Below are 17,269 nucleotides of genomic sequence, written 5' to 3'. Positions count from 1 at the left end.
CCTCCTTGGCTGTTCCCAGCACAACGCAGAGCACACAATGAAGGACAAATTCAAGGATCGCTGTTATCAGCACTGAGGGAAAGGTGCCAGCCCCAAGCTCATTCCTCTGTTTTCCAGAGCAGCACTGAGGTAACTGGCCCCTTTGCTGAAAACAAAGACCAAATGGCACCAACCAGGCTGATCACAAGGGGAAGGCGTCATGACTTCTAACGGGCAGTAAGACTGACTCAGGGAAGGCCTTGTGTTTCGCCTGGGTGGCCAACTCCCCAGCACTTCAGGAAGCACCCGTGGGGATTCAGCCTCAATAGTCGAAGCGGGTGAAATTACCGGTTCAACCTGTTAGGCCAATAATTAATGAAGTCAAGGAGTCAATGAATAATAATTGGTCCTTGCATCTCATCACCTTGCTGCATTCCATACAGGTGTCTTATTTCTGCTTCCTTAGTGAGACTATACTAATGCTGTGTGCTTCCACTGCACGTCTCAGATGGGGAGCTCAAAGCACATTGGGTATTAGCCCCATCGTATGGCTGGTGAAACTGAGGCACAACATGATTAAGTGCCTTACCCAAGGTTAAGCAATATTATCAGCAACAGAGTCTGGAACAGAACCCAGTTCTCTTCGTTTCCAGTTTCCTTCTCTGCCAAACAGATGACACTACTTCCCATAATAACAACTGTAACAAACAAACAAACAGTAACAACTGTTTCACTGATCATTAATTTAATTAAAAGACTTTAAAAAATAATGGGCCTGAATCTGCCCTCACGCTATCTCCTTCTGTGCCATCTCCATTACTGCCGGTTTGCAAGAACAGTGGCCCATTCTGTACGGTCCTCTTCTAACCTCTTTGTGGATGAACATACCTTTTGATCTACACAGGATATCATCTCATTACCCCAAACCTTCTTCTAATCTTCTCATGTTCTCCTTCCATTGACTTTCTTTTCCAGTGCCCATAAACATGCACTGTCCTTTGTGCCTTTTAAAATAGGCCCTGCAAATCCAATCTTCCTGAGTTCCCATCACCTCCGATACTTTTTCATTGGTTACAGTCTTATCAGGGATGTTTTCAGAATTCTAGAATGCCATAATGTGAAGGATTGTAGTTTCTTCATTATTGTTTGAATGTCCATATTTCACAGTTGTAATTTAACACAGATCAAATGTAAGTTTGCAAGAGCTGAAACACTCGACAAAGTAAGTCGACTGCAGATACACGATTCTAGCTACAACAGTTGTGTAGCTAGAATCAAGGTATCTGCACTCAGCTTATCTGTCCTTACAGAAGAAGAGCTTCTCCCATCGACCTCCCTTACTCCTCATATCTCGGGAGGAGTACAAGGGATGACTGCCGATCTCTGAGGAGTCGATTTTGCACGTCCCTACCAGACATGTGAAATCAAACCCTGGATGATTGACCCCGAGTGGGTCAATCTTCTGAGCTAGTGTAAACATAGCCTCATTTTCCCTTTTCAATGCTGATCTACAACACACTGATGTTGATGCGTATCAGAGGGGTAGTCGTGTTAGTCTGTATCTGCAAAAACAACAAGTCCTGTGGCACCTTACAGACTAACAGATGTTTTGGAGCATAAGCTTTTGTGAGCAAAGACGCGCTTCGTCAGATGACATTGAGGAGTCTTCCTATTGTTTTCTTTGGGCTTTGGATCAGGCTCTCAATGTTGGTGTAGAATAATTATTGGTAACAGCAATTTTCTGTGCCCACAGTGTAGTAGATCTGAATGGGAGTATACTGAAATTGATCATTAGTAACAGTGATCTATAGCATGTGCTCTCCTCAAAGGGACACTGCTCAAATGTTGAGTGCTGATTTTACTTCTCCTTTGCACATAATTTTTTCTCAAAGGTTCAACATTTCTTTCCTTATGAATTTTGGACCAAAGTCTGTTCTCATCAACATGCATTAAAGTCAAGAGTGTGGTGGAAGTGTAAGTTACCACAAAATATGGTCACTTGTCTAGTTGCACTTGGCAAACTGTTTCCATTTCCCCCACCCATACTCCTAAAGGAGGGGAGGTGAAATATGCCTGATTCTGGTAATGACCTTATTTGTTCACAATCATAATTACACCAACAATCCTGGAAATCTCTAGGAAGAACATTATTTTCTCTGGATTCAACCACCATCCCATGGCTAAACATTAACTAATTAAGGGTATATGGCAAGACTTTGTCACAAATGAGGAGCTCTGGACACTGAAATCAAGAGAAGGAAGTGGCGATGGGTAGGCCACACTCTCAGAAAACCATCACCCAGCACAGTCCATCAACCTCTCACATGGAATCCACATGGAAAACGCAAAGGAGGAAGACCTTGGATAGCAAGGAGAAGGTCTACTGAGATTGGAGGACAACAACTGGGATAGTCCTGGAGCCAGCTAGAAGTTTTGTCCCAAGACAGAGTGAAGTGGAGGAGACTTGTAGATGACCTATGCTCCACGCGGAGCAGAAGTGTTAAGTAGTAGTAGTAGTAGTAGTATGTTTTCACTACTCTGAAGATCAGCCCAGTTAAGGTCAATCTTCTCGGGATCGATTTCGTGTGTTTAGTAGGGACATGAGAAATGAAACTATCAGGGGTCGACAGTCAACTCCTGTACTCAATATTGCGAGGAGTAAGGAAGGTGGACAGAAGAAATTCTCCTGTCGACCTACCTCTATGAGGACAGCCAGATAAATCAATTGCAGATAAGCAGATTCTAGTTACACAAATCCCATAGCTGGAATTGTGCATCTACAGTCGACTTTAAGGTCTAGTGTAGACCAAGCCTAAGTTATTTCTCTCCCATAGAACAAGGAAGGGTGATATTGGCTTAATGATATAATACTTAGGCAACAGATTGTTCTGTGTATGAAACATTCTGCCTTCTACAGAACCCATTCAGAGGTGCTATCCACCAGCTGCTCAGCAGATGTGAAAAATGGCTTTGGTTTTTCAAATCAGTCGAACTGAGAGGCCAGCTGACCAGAGTAACCTGCCCTGCAGATTTCTTACAAGGAGAGGCATCTCCTATTAATTATTTCACTTCCTAGCGCCTACTCTTCCCCGTCTTGTAAGTTCTTTGAGGCAAAGTCCATCTCTTACTATGTGCCTGGACAATATCTAGCATAAGAGGGCTCTGATCCCCGGTCTGGCCTCTAAGCCGTTGTGGAATAAAACCAAACAAATAATAACAAATTCCTTATTTCAGGGATTCTCAAAATTCATTGCACTGCAACTCCCTTCTAGCAACAGAAATTATGACATGACCCCAGAGGGGGCACCAAAGCCTGAGCTCTACCAGTTCAGGGTCCTGACCCACAAGTGAGAACCGCTTCCTTATTTCTGTAGGATCACTCCGAATTTTACATCCTCTCTGTCGCTATGACCTGAGAATAACAGTGGAGGATGGGAAAAAGCAAATCAAAACCACCTGAAACACAGACTGGGAATTTGCAGGGCAAAATAATTACACCTGATCTGGATGTGGCTTACTCATTATCCCTGACATGGGTCCTCAGCTTGTGCAGATGCAGAGAGATTTTGCCCACTGATTATAGCAATGAAGGTGTCAGGCAACCTCTGGACCTCAATTTCTTGAGTATCTTTAATAACAACTGTAAAACAAATCTAAATACAGTTTGTACAATCACATATCTAGGGCAGAACACCAGGAATTAATCTGATTTTGGAACCACTTATTTCACAACATAGACTTCTATTAGGACATTGTAGCATTTTTGTCTTTGTGCCAGAAACTCATTCATTACGTTCTACTCTCACACAAAAACTCCTCCTTCCCAAGGCTGACTACTGCCCTATAATGCAGACTGAGAGGGGTGGTAAATTTAAACTGTACAAACTTTCTGTTAGAAATTAAAACTACAATCCCTCCTAACCATTTCTGGTGGGACAGAAGGGTCGTCTTTAACCTGAGACTCAGCTTTCACACACTCGAAAACAGGTTCTATGATCTGGACAACACATGAGCTACTGCTCATTGTAGAATGGCTGGTATTTTTGCCCGCAGAGTTGCTGCCCACCCTGTACAGAACTGACTCCATTATAAAGCTCTCAGAGAACCTCTAAGAACATAAGATCGGCCATACTGGGTCAGTAGCTAGCTCAGTGTCCTGTCTTCTGACAGTGGCCAATGCCCCAGAGACAATGAACAGAACAGGTAATCATCAAGTGATCCATTCCCTATTGCTCATTCCCAGCCTCTGGAAAACAGAGGCTAGGGACATCATTCCTGTCCATCCCAGCTGATGGCCACTGATGGACCAATACTCCATGAACGTATCTAGTTCTTTTTCTCACCCTTGTTTGTCTTAATCTTGTTTGGTCTAGATTCTGGTCTGTGGGGTAAACTTCCTTTTTCTGTTGACTTCTTCATCCTCCACATGCTCATGACAAATTGTTTGCAATTACCTAATCATGTTACTATTTTAAAATATTTATCCTTTATGTGAACAACTGCCAACAGGTCTTGAAAACTGCATGAGTAATCTATAATGGGATCCAAATATTGGTCTTGCAGCTAAACTGCTATTACCGGACTAAGTCAGAGACAAATTATTGCAGATGGGCTTATTCAAAACAAACCTCCTTACTCATGTACGTAGCAATCAGAGCACCCCGTCAGATCAGCAAGAGCACCTCCGCTCTCCACACTGTACATGACATAGACAAGGAGCATCCGACAGCTGCCCGGTGCTTCCCCAGAGCTCAGCATAACAAAATGGGACTGATTCCAATCCTGTTTCCCACACGCAGCAAATGCGAGGTTCACAGTAAAGCAGAGGAAACAGCGCAGTATTATCTGCATTGGCTCTGGTTTGAAAAGGAAAGGATGTCTGAGAAGGGCACCAGGCTGCCTGGACTAATACTCAGCAGATTCGGCATCTATTCCTGGCTCTGCTGTATGACCGTTTCCCTTCCACTTTTTGTCTTTCTGGCCTGTTTAGATTGTGGGCTCTTCAGGGCAATCGCTGTCTCTTATTACATGTATGTACAGCACCAAGCACTGGGGCCTTGATCCTGATTGGGCCTTTAGGTGCTATTGTAATATGAATCATCATTTAAAGACAGGTCTCCAAACCTTCACTCCATTCAGCAGCAAGGCCACGGACTGAGAGGAATGCTGAAGATGGGCTCTCCTCTTAGCACGAAGTCAGGGCTATGGTGTGAGTGGGATGAGGTAGGAGAGCCCTATCCTGCCAATACCTATGGGCTAAAAGGACCTCCTTCCCCAGTGCTGGCACTGCACAGCTGAATTCCCTCCAGGAGTGATGGACACCCCAGGTGCACCTGGGGAAAACTGGAGCTAATAAGTTATAATTCTTGGCTCCACAGTCTGCCTTGTCCCAGCTTTCTGGCCTTGGGGGATGTATCTCTCTATGATACCCCTTTGGTCTGTGGCTCCAGCATCCAGGACAGCAAGAGACAGATGGAATTAGATGTCTGTGTTGAGTGGCAGCTGCTGAGACCAGAAAGCTATGCAGCACAGAGCTCAAAGGAACAGCAAAAGAGAATAACCAGCAGCCTTGGCATGCGATCCCTTAGCTCACCCCTCCAGTTTACCAGTGTAAAAGAGCAAAACAAACTAAAGAGCTGCAGTGCTGGGGCAGGAGTCGGGTACTGCAATCTGTTGTCCTTCCCCAGGGTTTGACATTGCAGTATTTCTGCTTCATTCCTTATCTCCATCTGCTGGAGGGAGATTGCATCACAGGCTGTCTGCGGAGAAGAGAATGACTTTCCTCACTGAAGACAAGTATCAGAGAGGGAGCCGTGTTGGTCTGTATCTTCAAGAATAAGAAGAAGTCCTGTGGCACCTTATACACTAACAGATATTTTGGAGCATAAGCTTTTGTGGGCAAAGACCTGCTTCATCCCCACTCATGCATCTGACGAAGCTGGCCTTTGCCAACGAAAGCTGATGCTCCAAACTATCTGTTGGCCTATAAGGTGCCACAGGACTTCTTGTTCTTCCTCACTGAAGTGACCAATAAGCAAACATGAGCTTTCGTGGGTAAAACTGATGAAGCGGGTTTTACCCACAAAAGCTCATGGCCTAATAAAATTGTTAGTCTCCAAGATGCCACAGGACTGCTTGTTGTTTTTGAAGTTACCGACTAACACGGCTACTCTTCGGAGATATCTCACTTCAGTGGTTCAAGTCCCTGAAACCCACCCTCTCACATATTTCTCCATTCAACTAAAAATTAAAATGTATTGCACCATATTTTCTGGAGCAGCCACTGAGGAAGTATTTTGCACATAAAAAACAAAAGGCCAACTCCCTTTCTGCTATACGCAGATGTAGATTCCAACCATTGACTCCAGGCCTGGATTTCGCACGCTGAGGGAGACAACCTGACCTCCGCCGAGAGCCAAGTTGTTCCTTTGTGCTCTTAGGATCAGTTTCCTCTGCTAAAATGCATTCCAGGCTGGATGCAAAATCTGTCCATCTTCAGGTCCCCCCTGAACAGAGATGGTCTATCCAGGACTGCTGGAGCATGCCAGGGGAAGCTACTATTTATGGGCAGGAGAGCTGTCTAGCGTCAGGTCTCAGGGGCTGTTCTGTCCGCCCAGGACTGCTGGAGACGATTGAGGAGGGTCAGCAGCAAAGAGTCGAGCACCACCAAACCTTTCCAGGAGCACCTCAGCCCCCTGGAAAAAGCAGGATATGGGTCATCCCGCCCATCAGACAACAGGGCCCTTCCCCCGCGCCAGAGTCTGTCCCTTACCTAGTGTCCAAAACCAGCAAGCCCTGAGCCTCCAGCTCTTTCACTTCCTCTGAGGTTCCAAACACATCCCACAGGCTCATGCCGGGTGCAAACTGCAGCCAGTGCTGGTGGGGAGCAGGTGAGAGACTCACTGTAAATACTGACCGAGGAGAGTTTATTGGGGCTTTAATCTTTTGTTTTGAGGGTTACTTCCGCCTGCCTGATAACAAACTCCGCCCAAAGCGCTAGAGGACAGGGGCTTGAGCGTCTCTAAGAGGCTGACCCTTTCTTCTTCCTACATCAGCATAGCTCCTGCAGTTCTCGCTGGCTTTGCACCTGTCATTCAGACAGTACAATCCCTGAGTGTGCCTTGAGGCTGCGGTGACGGGGCAGGGTGAAAGCTCCAATTCCAGAGAGGAACCAGATGCTCAGCAGCCGAAATGATGAGATTTGCATCTCCAGTGGAGGGCACCAGACACACAGATGCAGTGTCTATGGGTGCCTGTCCAAGGAGAGCTGTTTCCACGGCCCAGTGGGTAACGTACCTGCCTCTAACAGACCAGAGCTGCCTGGCCAATAGAGACCGAACTCCTCCCTCAGCTCTAGAAGTCGGGGTTCGGGGCAGTAGAACTTTTCTGCCAAACGTAAGTGGTGGGTGAATGCTCACGTGTGGAAGGCAAGTCCCTGCCTCTCTTCTGCAACCCACCCACCACGGAGCCAAGCCCAGCCCCCAGCACAGCAGCCAGCCCCCTGCATCCCACATTACTGCCTCAGGCCCCTTAGCATCTCCTCTCCCAGTGAGTGGTGAGGACCCAGCCTTCCTGGCCGGCCAGGGCACAGGCAGTTTTGCCTTCCCTTGCCAATGTTATCCACTGCCCACGCTGCCAAGCCCTATGCACCAGGGCTTGGGCTCCTAGCCAGGGCTGATGCTACACTCCCTGGTGACAGGGTTGCAGTACTGAAAACACTGCCCTTCGGGGGAGATGTAAAGCAGAACTGCCTTCTGTTCACCTCCACCGAGAGTTCAAGATCTCAGGCTACTTCATGACAACGACTAGAGCAGGGACCACTTGCGTGTCCTGACCAACGCACAGCTTCTACCATCCAACGGCTTGAGAGCAGCTGCTAAACACCCAGCAGTTCACAATCATGGTGCTGGCAGCGTCGGTTACCATGAAATGCACTTACGGGCGAACCTCAGAGCTACGACATCTCCGGAACGGAGGTGGTTTGTAGCTCTAAAACGTTTGTAACTCTGAACACAACTTTGCGGTTCTTTCTGAAGTTTGCAGCTACACGTTGATTTCACTGAGCATTGAATCTCCACTGTGCAAAAGGAAAATGCTACTTCCCCGGGCCCGCTTTTTAGCAGCTCATGTTTAAGCACATTACTGGACCGGGTGTGGGGTGTTTTGGTCTCTGCTGCTGCCAGATTGCAAACTGCAGGTTCCAACTGAGGCGTGTCGTTGCTTGGTCTGTTTTTGCTGGTGCTCATAACTGTGAGGTTCTACTTTATTCTGTGTCCAGCAGTATGTGATGCAAGCCTGGGATCAGATTATCAAAAGGAGCCACAGCTAATGGGATCCAGCCTGCCTGCATGGGACTGGGTGCAAAGGCTCTGGAATTACTGAACTCACCTTTTGGACTTGACCTTGGGCCAAACTTATAAAGGTATTTAGGCACCTAGGCAGGTTTTTCAAAGCACCCAGGTGCCTAACTCCCTTTGATTCCAAATGTTTATCTGCATCCATAGGCACCTAAAAAGCCCAGGGCAAGGGGGTGAAACGTGGCCATTCAGACTAAGGGAACCCCTGTGGGAGTGCCAGAGCTGGTCAGAAGCCCAGTGGAGACCAGAGCACTCCTTGCTGAGGCATCCACACACAGGCCTGGAGCAGCGTTCTCCGTGGAGTTCTTCCGGGTGGCCCTGGCTGCTCCCAGCTGCAAAAGCTGCCGTCGAGAGTTCAAACCCGCACAGGACAGGCTGCTACAACCGAGCGCCAGCTCTCACCTGGTGTGTGAGTCCCACGTCCATGCGGAGCCCCAGAACCAAAACCTCCTCCAGCCTAGAACACAAAGAGGGAAGCTGGAGGGCTCCAGAGTCTCTAGAGAGCTCTAGAACTGGGGTGGCCAACTGGTGGCTCCTGAGCCACAGGCAGCTCTTTGAGCAATGAAATGTGGCTCCTGTTTGGAGCAATGCCCTGGGGGTGCTCACTGCCGTTCTGTGCCTGCACCCCAGCGCCTGGAGGGGGGAGAGCATGGCGGTGGCTCTGGTGAGTCCCAGGCATTGAGTCAGGGTGGGGAGTGGTGCCTGGCTCTGGGGGAGGGCATTGAGTTACAGCAGGGGTTGGGGGTTCCTGGCTCTGGCAGAGGGAGTTTGGGTTAGAGCAAGGGTTGGGGGTTTCTGGCTCTGGGGGCGGGGGTTTGGGTTAGAGCAGGGGTTGGGGGTTTCTGGCTCTGGGGGAGGGGGTTTGGGTTAGAGCAGGGGTTGGGGGTTCCTGGCTCTGGCAGAGGGAGTTTGGGTTAGAGCAAGGGTTGGGGGTTTCTGGCGCTGGGGGAGGGGGTTTGGGTTAGAGCAGGGGTTGGGGGTTCCTGGCTCTGGCAGAGGGAGTTTGGGTTAGAGCAAGGGTTGGGGGTTCCTGGCTCTGGGGGAGGGGGTTTGGGTTAGAGCAGGGGTTGGGGGTTCCTGGCTCTGGCAGAGGGAGTTTGGGTTAGAGCAAGGGTTGGGGGTTCCTGGCTCTGGGGGAGGGGGTTTGGGTTAGAGCAGGGAGCTGTGAGTGCCTGGCTCTGGGGGAGGGGGTTTGGGTTAGAGCAGGGAGCTGTGAGTGCCTGGCTCTGGGGGAGGTCATTGGATTAGAGTGGAGGGTTGGGGGTTCCTGGCTCTGGGGAGGGGGAGGGCATTGAGCCACATATTATTTATTTTAAATAAAAATAAATATATCATATGTGGTTTTTTGCACTCTATCCATTGCTATTTTGGCTCTTCGTCTCCAACTGCCTGGCCAACCCTGCTCTAGCACATAAGAATGGCCCTACTGGCTCAGACCAAAGGTCCATCTAGTTCCGCATCCTGTCTTCTGACAGTGGCCAACGCCAGGTGCCCCAAAGAGGATGAACAGAACAGGTAACCATCAAGCAATCGATCCCTTGTTGCCCATTCCCAATTTCTGGCAAACAGGGGCTAAAGACACCATTCCTGCCCATCCTGGCGAACAGCCACTGACAGATCTATTTATCCTCCATGTTTTGAGCTCTGTTACAGTCACATATTCAAGGCAGTCTTGCACATGGGGCTGAAGGAAATGTTCCCTCTAATCTTTTGCCATCCATATGCAGATTTTCTCCATCCACGTGAAAAATAAATTTTACATGCACTGAAGCACACGCTCCTCCATCAGAAACAAAAAGCCAAGCTGTGCGGCTCTGCTAACAGCAGGGCAGCTCCTGATCGCTCCTGAGCGGCCACAGAAGCTTGCAGGGAACTCCAGCTGAAGGCACAAGGAAGTTGTGAGTGTGAAACGGCAGCTCAGATTTTTCTCCTCTGAGAGCCCAGGACAGCAGTGTGGCCAGCAAAACTCCCTCTGTCTTTCATAACCTAGCCAGCAGGAGGACACCAGGAATGGGCCTTGTCAGAATCCTACAGCTTGGGGCCAGAAGGGTGCGCCAGATCATCTCACCTGACCTGCATGTCACAGGTCATCACCCAGCAGCCAAACCTAGCCCAGACATTCTCAGCCCACAGGAGACCTGATACATGCCACAGGCAGAGAACAGGTGGGACTGACAGGTACCCAGGCTCAAGGCCCCACAAAGGCAAGGAAATGGTGGAGAGAGACAGCCAGATAGTCCTGGCAAGCAATCCGCACCCAGGTTATGCTACCTCAACAGCTTGCAGGAGAAGCCACATGCACCAAGCTGCTGAAGAGGAGAAGTGAGACCCGCCTTGGAGAGAGCTGACTGATACTCACAGCTCCAGCTGGCTCAGCACAGTCCGCTTCCGGGTGCCGTGCCCAAAGGCCACCACCTCCTTCATCCAGTTGTCCGGCTCCAGGGTCTGTATCCTGGCCTCCCGCAGGCTCTGGCCGTGTGCTTGTGGCACAAACCTCCCGTGAGCACCTGGGATAAAGGCAGCCATTTCTGGGGCATCCCTTCCCTGCTGCAGCGCCCCACCCCACAGCACTGCCCCTTGTGTCAGAGCCGGGGGGGCCGCTGGGACAGAGCTCCCGCTAATTTTTTATGTCCATGTGCAGAATGAATTTTGTCATGTGCACCGACACGGAGATGATGTGAAACTCGTCATCTCCCTACCCTTGCACAGAATAAAATTCATTTTGCACAGGGATGATCTGTGGCAGGAGTGGGGCTGAGAGATTCATAACGTGGGAGGAGGTTCACGGTGGGGGGGATAAGGGCTCTGGCTGGGGAGAAGTTTTGGGGTGGGGGACTGAGCTCAGGACTGGGGCAGAGGGGTGAGGGGAAAGGCTGGAGACTGCGGCAGCAGGATCTGGGCTGGGGCTGGGGCTGAGGGTTTGGGTGTAGGGTCTATGGAATCATAGAAAACTAGGACTAGAAGGGACCTCAAGAGGTCATCGAGTCCAGTCCCCTGCCCTCATGGCAGGACCAAGCTCCATCTAGACCATCCCCAATAGGTGTCTGTCTAACCTGCTCTTAAATATCTCCAGCGATGGAGATTCCACAAGTTCCCTAGGCAATTTATTCCAGTGTTTAACCACCCTGATAGTTAGGAAGATTTTCCTAATGTCCAGCCTCAGCCTCCCTTGCTGCAGTTTAAGCCGTTGCTTCTTGTCCTATCCTCACAGGCCAAGTAAAACCATTTTTCTCCCTCCTCCTTGTAAACCTCTTTGAGGTACTTGAAAACCATTATCATGTCCTCTCTTAAGTCTTCTCATTTCTAAACTAAACAAGCCCAGTTCTTTCAGTCTTCCCTCACAGCTCATGTTTTCCAGACCTTTCCTCATTCTTGTTGCTCTTCTCCGGACCTTCTCCAATTTCTCCACATCTCTCTTGAAATATGGTGCCCCAAACTGGACACAATACTCCAATTGAGGTCTAATCAGTGCTGAGTAGAGCAGAAGAATGACTTCTCGTGTCTTGCTCACAACTCTCCTGTTAATGCATCCCAGAATCATGTTTGCTTTTTTTTCAACAGCATCACACAGAGGAAAAAAAAGAGCAAAGAGTCTATGGGCAGAGAGGGGTCCCCCAGTCCCCATTCACTGCAGCAGCTCCTGGCCAGCTGAGAGGCAGCTCTCTGAGGACAATGGGAGCTCCGGGGAGCTGGGTTGGGCTGGAGGAGGGGCACATCTTTCTCAGATGTGGCAGGTCCATGCTGCTAGGGATGGTGCGGGGGAGAACTCTGAGAGGGTGCAGTTCTGTGCACGGCAGTCCTGAGCCCCTGCCTGGGGCTTATTAGGCAGTCGTGTATCTGCGCAGCTCAGAGGGAACCCTGGCTGGGGGGCTGGAGGTGGTGCCACGCAAGGGCCAGTCAATACCCAGGACACTCCATCAGTGGCCCCAGGAGCCCTGGGAGGATGAGCTTCCTTCAAGCAGCTCCTTGTAGAGGTCAACTGGACCCCACTCTAGAGGCTGCTTTGCAGCCCTGCACACATCCCCCTCTGTACACAGATCCCAGGTCTCCAGCTTCCCCAGGGAAACTCACCTGGCCCAATCCCTATGTACTGGCTGCCCTGCCAATAGGACAGGTTGTGGGTACTGAGCGCCCCCTGCAGGAGAAAATGACAGTAAGCCAGGAAAAGGAATCCCGTCTCTTTGGACCCATTCCCGCACAGACGCTCGCAGCAAGTCCCTACTGCAGTGGTTCTCAAGCTGTGAATTGGGGACTCCAAAGAAGGTGGGCAGTCACCAGGACTGGCATTAGACTGGCTGGGGCTTGGGGCCAAGGCCCAAGCGCTTCAGCTCTGAGCGGCAGAGATTACAACATCCCCCTCCACCTAGGGCTTTGACTCAGCTGCCCAGGGCAGTGGGACTTGGGCTTTGGGCCTCCCCACGCCCACCCAGGGCAGCAGGGGTGTGGCTTTGTTCCCTGGCTTTGTTCCCCCCATCCTGGGACTGAGTAGTAATGCTTATTGTCCAAGGCGGTCCTGCAGCAATGACCTTTGAGAACCTCCGTAATTTGCAGGTGCTCAGCACCTAGCAGGCTCTGGCCCAGCACGTGAGGTTCTGAGTTTATCCTCTTCACACTGTGCACAGTAAGTCCTCTGGGCTTCTGCTTTCAGTGCTGGGCTTCTGCTCTCTCTTGTCCTGAGAAGACAGCCCAGCCTCAGCGCCCACCCTCAGAATCCGAGCACACAGCTAGCAGAGAGTACATTCAGCTCTTGTCCCCACACCTGACGTCCAGAGAGAGCTCCCCTGGCCTGCATCAGCTCCTCCAGATCTCTCTCCCCCACACATCTGCTGCTTGGGGAGCCTAAACCCTCTCACCAGTTGCATTCTGCCTGAGGTGGTTTGTTTTCTCTGCACCAGAGGTGGGACACACCTTAAAGGGACAAGCCAAGGGGAGGCACTCACATTCCTGGCAAAATTGGAGACCTCATACTGCCGGAACCCCGCATCTCGCAGCACCTCCCGGGCAGATTCATACATCTCCGCCACCACCTCCTGCTTGGGCGCAGGCAGAGAGCCCTGCTGGACCTGCTGGAACAGGGAGGTGCCCCTCTCCAGCGTCAACTGGTACAGAGACACATGGTCATCACACTGCTGAAGCAGCTCTTCTAACCCCCTGGCCCACGAAGCAACACTCTGGTCAGGGAGGCCAAAGATGAGGTCAACGGATGTGCGGCCGGGAAACAGCTTCTTTGCCTCTTCCAAGGTCCCCAGTGCTTCTTCAGCTGTGTGGTCCCTCCCAAGGAGTCTGAGCTCTGCAGCATCCAGGGACTGCAGAGAAGAAGGTGCTTCATGTTGCCCGGTTGAGAGAGGATCCGAGGATCGGGGGAGCAAGGGGCAGCCCCACAGAGGGATAAGGAGGACATGTGAGGAGACAGCAAGAGGAGGTGAAGGAAGGAGCGAGACAGGGGCCACATCTACATTACTAGGAAAATCGACCCACTCAGGGCTTCTGCTCAGGGTCGATGTTCTGGGGTTCGCCTAGCGAAGATGTGCAAAATCTACCCATCAGGGCTCAGCAGTTTACCCCGTACTCCTCATTATTGCACGTACGGGAGATCTACGCGAGTCCCATCAACCTTCCTTAGTGAGGACAGCCAGGTAAGTCAATTGCAGATAAGTCAATTCTAGCTACACAATTGCCATAGCTAGAATTGCGTATCTGCAGTCGACTTGCCTGCCTAGCACAGGAGAGGGAGCATGGGAAGCAGGAGAAGTGAATGTGCGAGGGATAAGGGGGAAGTACCTCCTGCTCTCTCACCTGGACGCCGATGGAGAGGCGGTTGACGCCAGCTGCCTGGAATCCTGCCAGCCGCGAGGCCCCTGCCGAGGTGGGGTTGGCTTCCAGAGTGATCTCTGCATCTGCTGCCAAGTGGGCACAGCGGGAGACGGTCTCCAGGACAGCAGCGATGGTGTGCGGGCTGGCCAGACTTGGGGTGCCCCCACCGAAGAACACGGAGCTGATCCTGCCAAGCAGAGGGGAGAGAGGCCTGGAGTCTCGTAAGGGGAATGAGCCGCTGCACAGGCTACCTCCAGACTCTCTGCAGGGGAGGAGTCCTCCTCCCATGGCCCAGGCGACACCAGCTTCCAGGCAGGACATCCCACCCTCAGACCTCAACGGACCCCTACTTCAAAGCCACCAGCTTCAGCTCCTGCCATGGCAGGAAAGGGGACCAGCAAAGATGCCCCTCCCAACCACCGGCAGCTCTGGGTCTAGCTGAAGTGAGGAGTCCAGCCCATCCTTTGTGGAATACAGAAGGACACAGTGAACAGCCTCGTCCTCATGCACACTCCTTTCCCTGCCTCCTGCCAGGGCTGTGGCAAAAGGCCACAGACAGCCACATTACCTCCCCTTCCCCCAACCACTGTGGTGTGAGGCCACAGAGAACCACTCCCTCCCATCTCCTGCAGCAGGACCCACCTCCGGACTTGGCTGAGCTGGATCAGGGTCTGGGCTTCCTGAGTCAGACAGCTCCTCATGGCTGCCTCATCTAGGCCCCGGGGGATGTACTTGTTGAAGTTGCAGTAGCTGCAGCGCTTCCGGCAATACGGCCACTAAGAGATGCAGGGAGCAGGATTCATAGACCCTAAGACCAGAGCTGTGATTGCCTAGTTTTACCTCTTAGAAGACACTTGTCACAGGGCTTCCCTGAATTCATCCCAGGGAACTAGGCCAGATTGTCTAGAACAGCATTTCTTAAACTATGTTCCACATAACACTGGCGTTCCGTGATCAGCTCGTGGGAGGGCCACCAGTGTTTGGAAAAATAATTCAAAGTTTTACCATAAAACTATATTTTCTGTTATTAAAGCCAGATACAAGGTTACTTTTTCATCGCTGTGATACCTGACAGAACTCCTTCAGTTTGTTATTGCTGTGTACGTTGCTATTTGGGGTGGGTTTTTTTTTTTTGGTCTAAATTTTTTAAACAAAATTTTCATAAGTTTTCTGCATAAAAATATGGTTTGGTGTTGCGTGGTATCAAAAAGTTGAAGAAACGCTGGTCTGGAAAAACACTCCCTCTTGATTTAATCCTTTTTAGGGATGAAGAATCCACCTTTGGTACCTTTTGCACCATTAACTACCCTTACTGATATATAACCTGTGCCTTTCTTCTGGCCTGAATTTGTTGAGCTTCCCTGGCCAGCTCCTGACCACTAGCCCATACATAGTATAGAGACCTCACTACAAATCCACAGGAACTTTTCTTCCCAGTAAAGACTGGCACCGTCTTACAGTCTTAAGGGGAGCCAAGTTCAGATCCAGAGATTCAGACAGGCCAAAGCCCCGTACACAGCAACAGGGAGCATAATTCCCAGTTTGGTTAAGCAGACCTGGGCTAGCTGTGTGCCAGTGAGTGCCTACAAATGGCAGTGTGGCTGCACTGGCAAGGCATTTGGTCTAGCCACCGGGGCCAAGCCAGCCCCAGCCTCACAGCTGTACTGCCCCTCTTAGCAGGCTCACTGGCTCGAAGCCAGCGCAGGCCTGACTGCCCTGGGCATTACACCCACAGCGGTCACAAAGCCGCCCTGCAGAGGTCACTGCGGTTCACCCTGCTTCGCACGTTGGAACACTCTTGTGCACACGAGGCTGTGCAGGTCCCCCCACGTGCTGCACGGGGCCTCGTGCAAAGCCACCTGGGCACGGGAACCCCCTCGCAGCCAGCTCAAGGGGGCTAAATGACACTGGGCGGGGCCGGATGGCACCAAAGGGGCTGCCGCACCAGGGACAGACCCGCATCCCCGGTCCGGCCCGGCCCCGCCCCTGCAGAGGGCCAATCCCTCAGCCCTGCTGAGCACCACCCGCCCTGGGCTCCGCGCCGCGCCCCGCGACGCCCGGGCGCGCACAAGGCATGGGATCCCCTCGGGCGGGAGCGCGCACGCGCGGCCCGCACTCACGTGCACGTAGAGGGCGGCCTGGAGCGGCTCCGCGCGCGGCACCTGCAGCTGTAGCGCTCGCACGCTGCGCAGGGCCGCGGCCAGCTGGGTCCGGGATCGCCACCGCCAGGCCGGGCCCGCCATGAGCCGCCTCAACGCTTCCCGCCCCGCCCCCCGGGAGGGACCGGCCCTGGCGCGTGTCCGCCCGGCTCCGCCCCACCCCGCAGTCCGAGCACGCGTGGCCGTGCGAGCCCCCGCGCTGCCCTGTTCCCCAGCCTGAGCCTCCCCTCCCTGCCCCTCCTCCCCCTGCCCTTCCTACCCTTCCACCTCAGCTCCCCGTTCCTGCCCCTGCTCCTGTCCGCAGCGCCCGCCCCAGACGATCCGAGCCACCCCGAACCGCACCCCTGCTTCTACCCCCAGCTCCCCCAGCCAGTCTGGATCATTCTGTCCTGCCCCCGCCACCCCTTCCTCCCGCTGGTCCTACTCCCCAGCTGTCTGTTTGGCCTCCAGTGCCTTCCCTCCAGCTCCCCCTCCTGGCACCCCCTCAACCCCAGCCAACTGCCCCTTCCTCCCCCAGTTCCTAAGCCATGGTCCCCCACCCCTTTCCTGCCACTTCATCTCCACCCTAACTAGCCATCCTTTGTCCCTCACCCTGTTCCGACCGCACACTTTAGTCCCCCCCATTCCTGCCCCACAGCTCCCCCACCTCATTCCTACTGCCCAAGCTGGCTGTCCCCCCTAACCAGCCACGCCTTCCTCCCACACCCACCAGCTTTTGTCCCCCCCAAACGGAGAAGTAACCAGAGGGGGCTTTTTTTACAGTGTGAAGGTTGAGACCTGTTGGGGAGCAGGAGAGCTGGGTGCTGGGCTGAGTGTGAGAAGGGGGCTTTGGCACAGAATTAGGTCGCGATCTCTGTATCAGCCTTGCTGGGGGTGTCTGTTCCCACGCTGAGCGTGTGCAGCACAACCTCCATACTGAGCGGCAGCTCACAAAGGCAGCAGGCTGGTGGTTGGTATTGG

At 52.1% G+C, this 17,269-nt stretch overlaps 1 protein-coding gene across 5 annotated transcripts; it reads right to left on the bottom strand.

Moving 5' to 3' along the window:
- Positions 1-715: 715 nt before the first annotated feature.
- RSAD1 (radical S-adenosyl methionine domain containing 1) lies at positions 716-16,405 on the bottom strand. Of its 5 annotated transcripts, none has more exons than XM_075014264.1 (9): positions 16,271-16,405; positions 14,793-14,926; positions 14,133-14,337; positions 13,277-13,642; positions 12,408-12,471; positions 10,696-10,843; positions 8,739-8,793; positions 6,752-6,855; positions 5,568-5,765 (listed from the first exon to the last, which is right to left on the bottom strand). In XM_075014264.1, exons 1-9 carry the CDS (start codon positions 16,391-16,393, stop codon positions 5,699-5,701), a joined length of 1,266 nt encoding a protein of 421 aa, XP_074870365.1. In that variant the 5' UTR covers positions 16,394-16,405; the 3' UTR covers positions 5,568-5,698. The 5 variants fall into 5 exon arrangements, with proteins under 5 accessions (XP_074870362.1, XP_074870365.1, XP_074870366.1 ...); XM_075014265.1 differs by having other exon boundaries at positions 5,568-5,738; XM_075014263.1 differs by lacking the exon at positions 5,568-5,765 and adding an exon at positions 5,961-6,674.
- Between the last annotated feature and the right edge of the window lie 864 nt (positions 16,406-17,269).

The sequence above is a fragment of the Carettochelys insculpta genome, chromosome 20 (assembly GCF_033958435.1).
Source record: "Carettochelys insculpta isolate YL-2023 chromosome 20, ASM3395843v1, whole genome shotgun sequence".
Taxonomy (NCBI): Eukaryota; Metazoa; Chordata; order Testudines; family Carettochelyidae; genus Carettochelys; species Carettochelys insculpta.
This window is presented reverse-complemented; position numbering and strand designations above follow the sequence as displayed.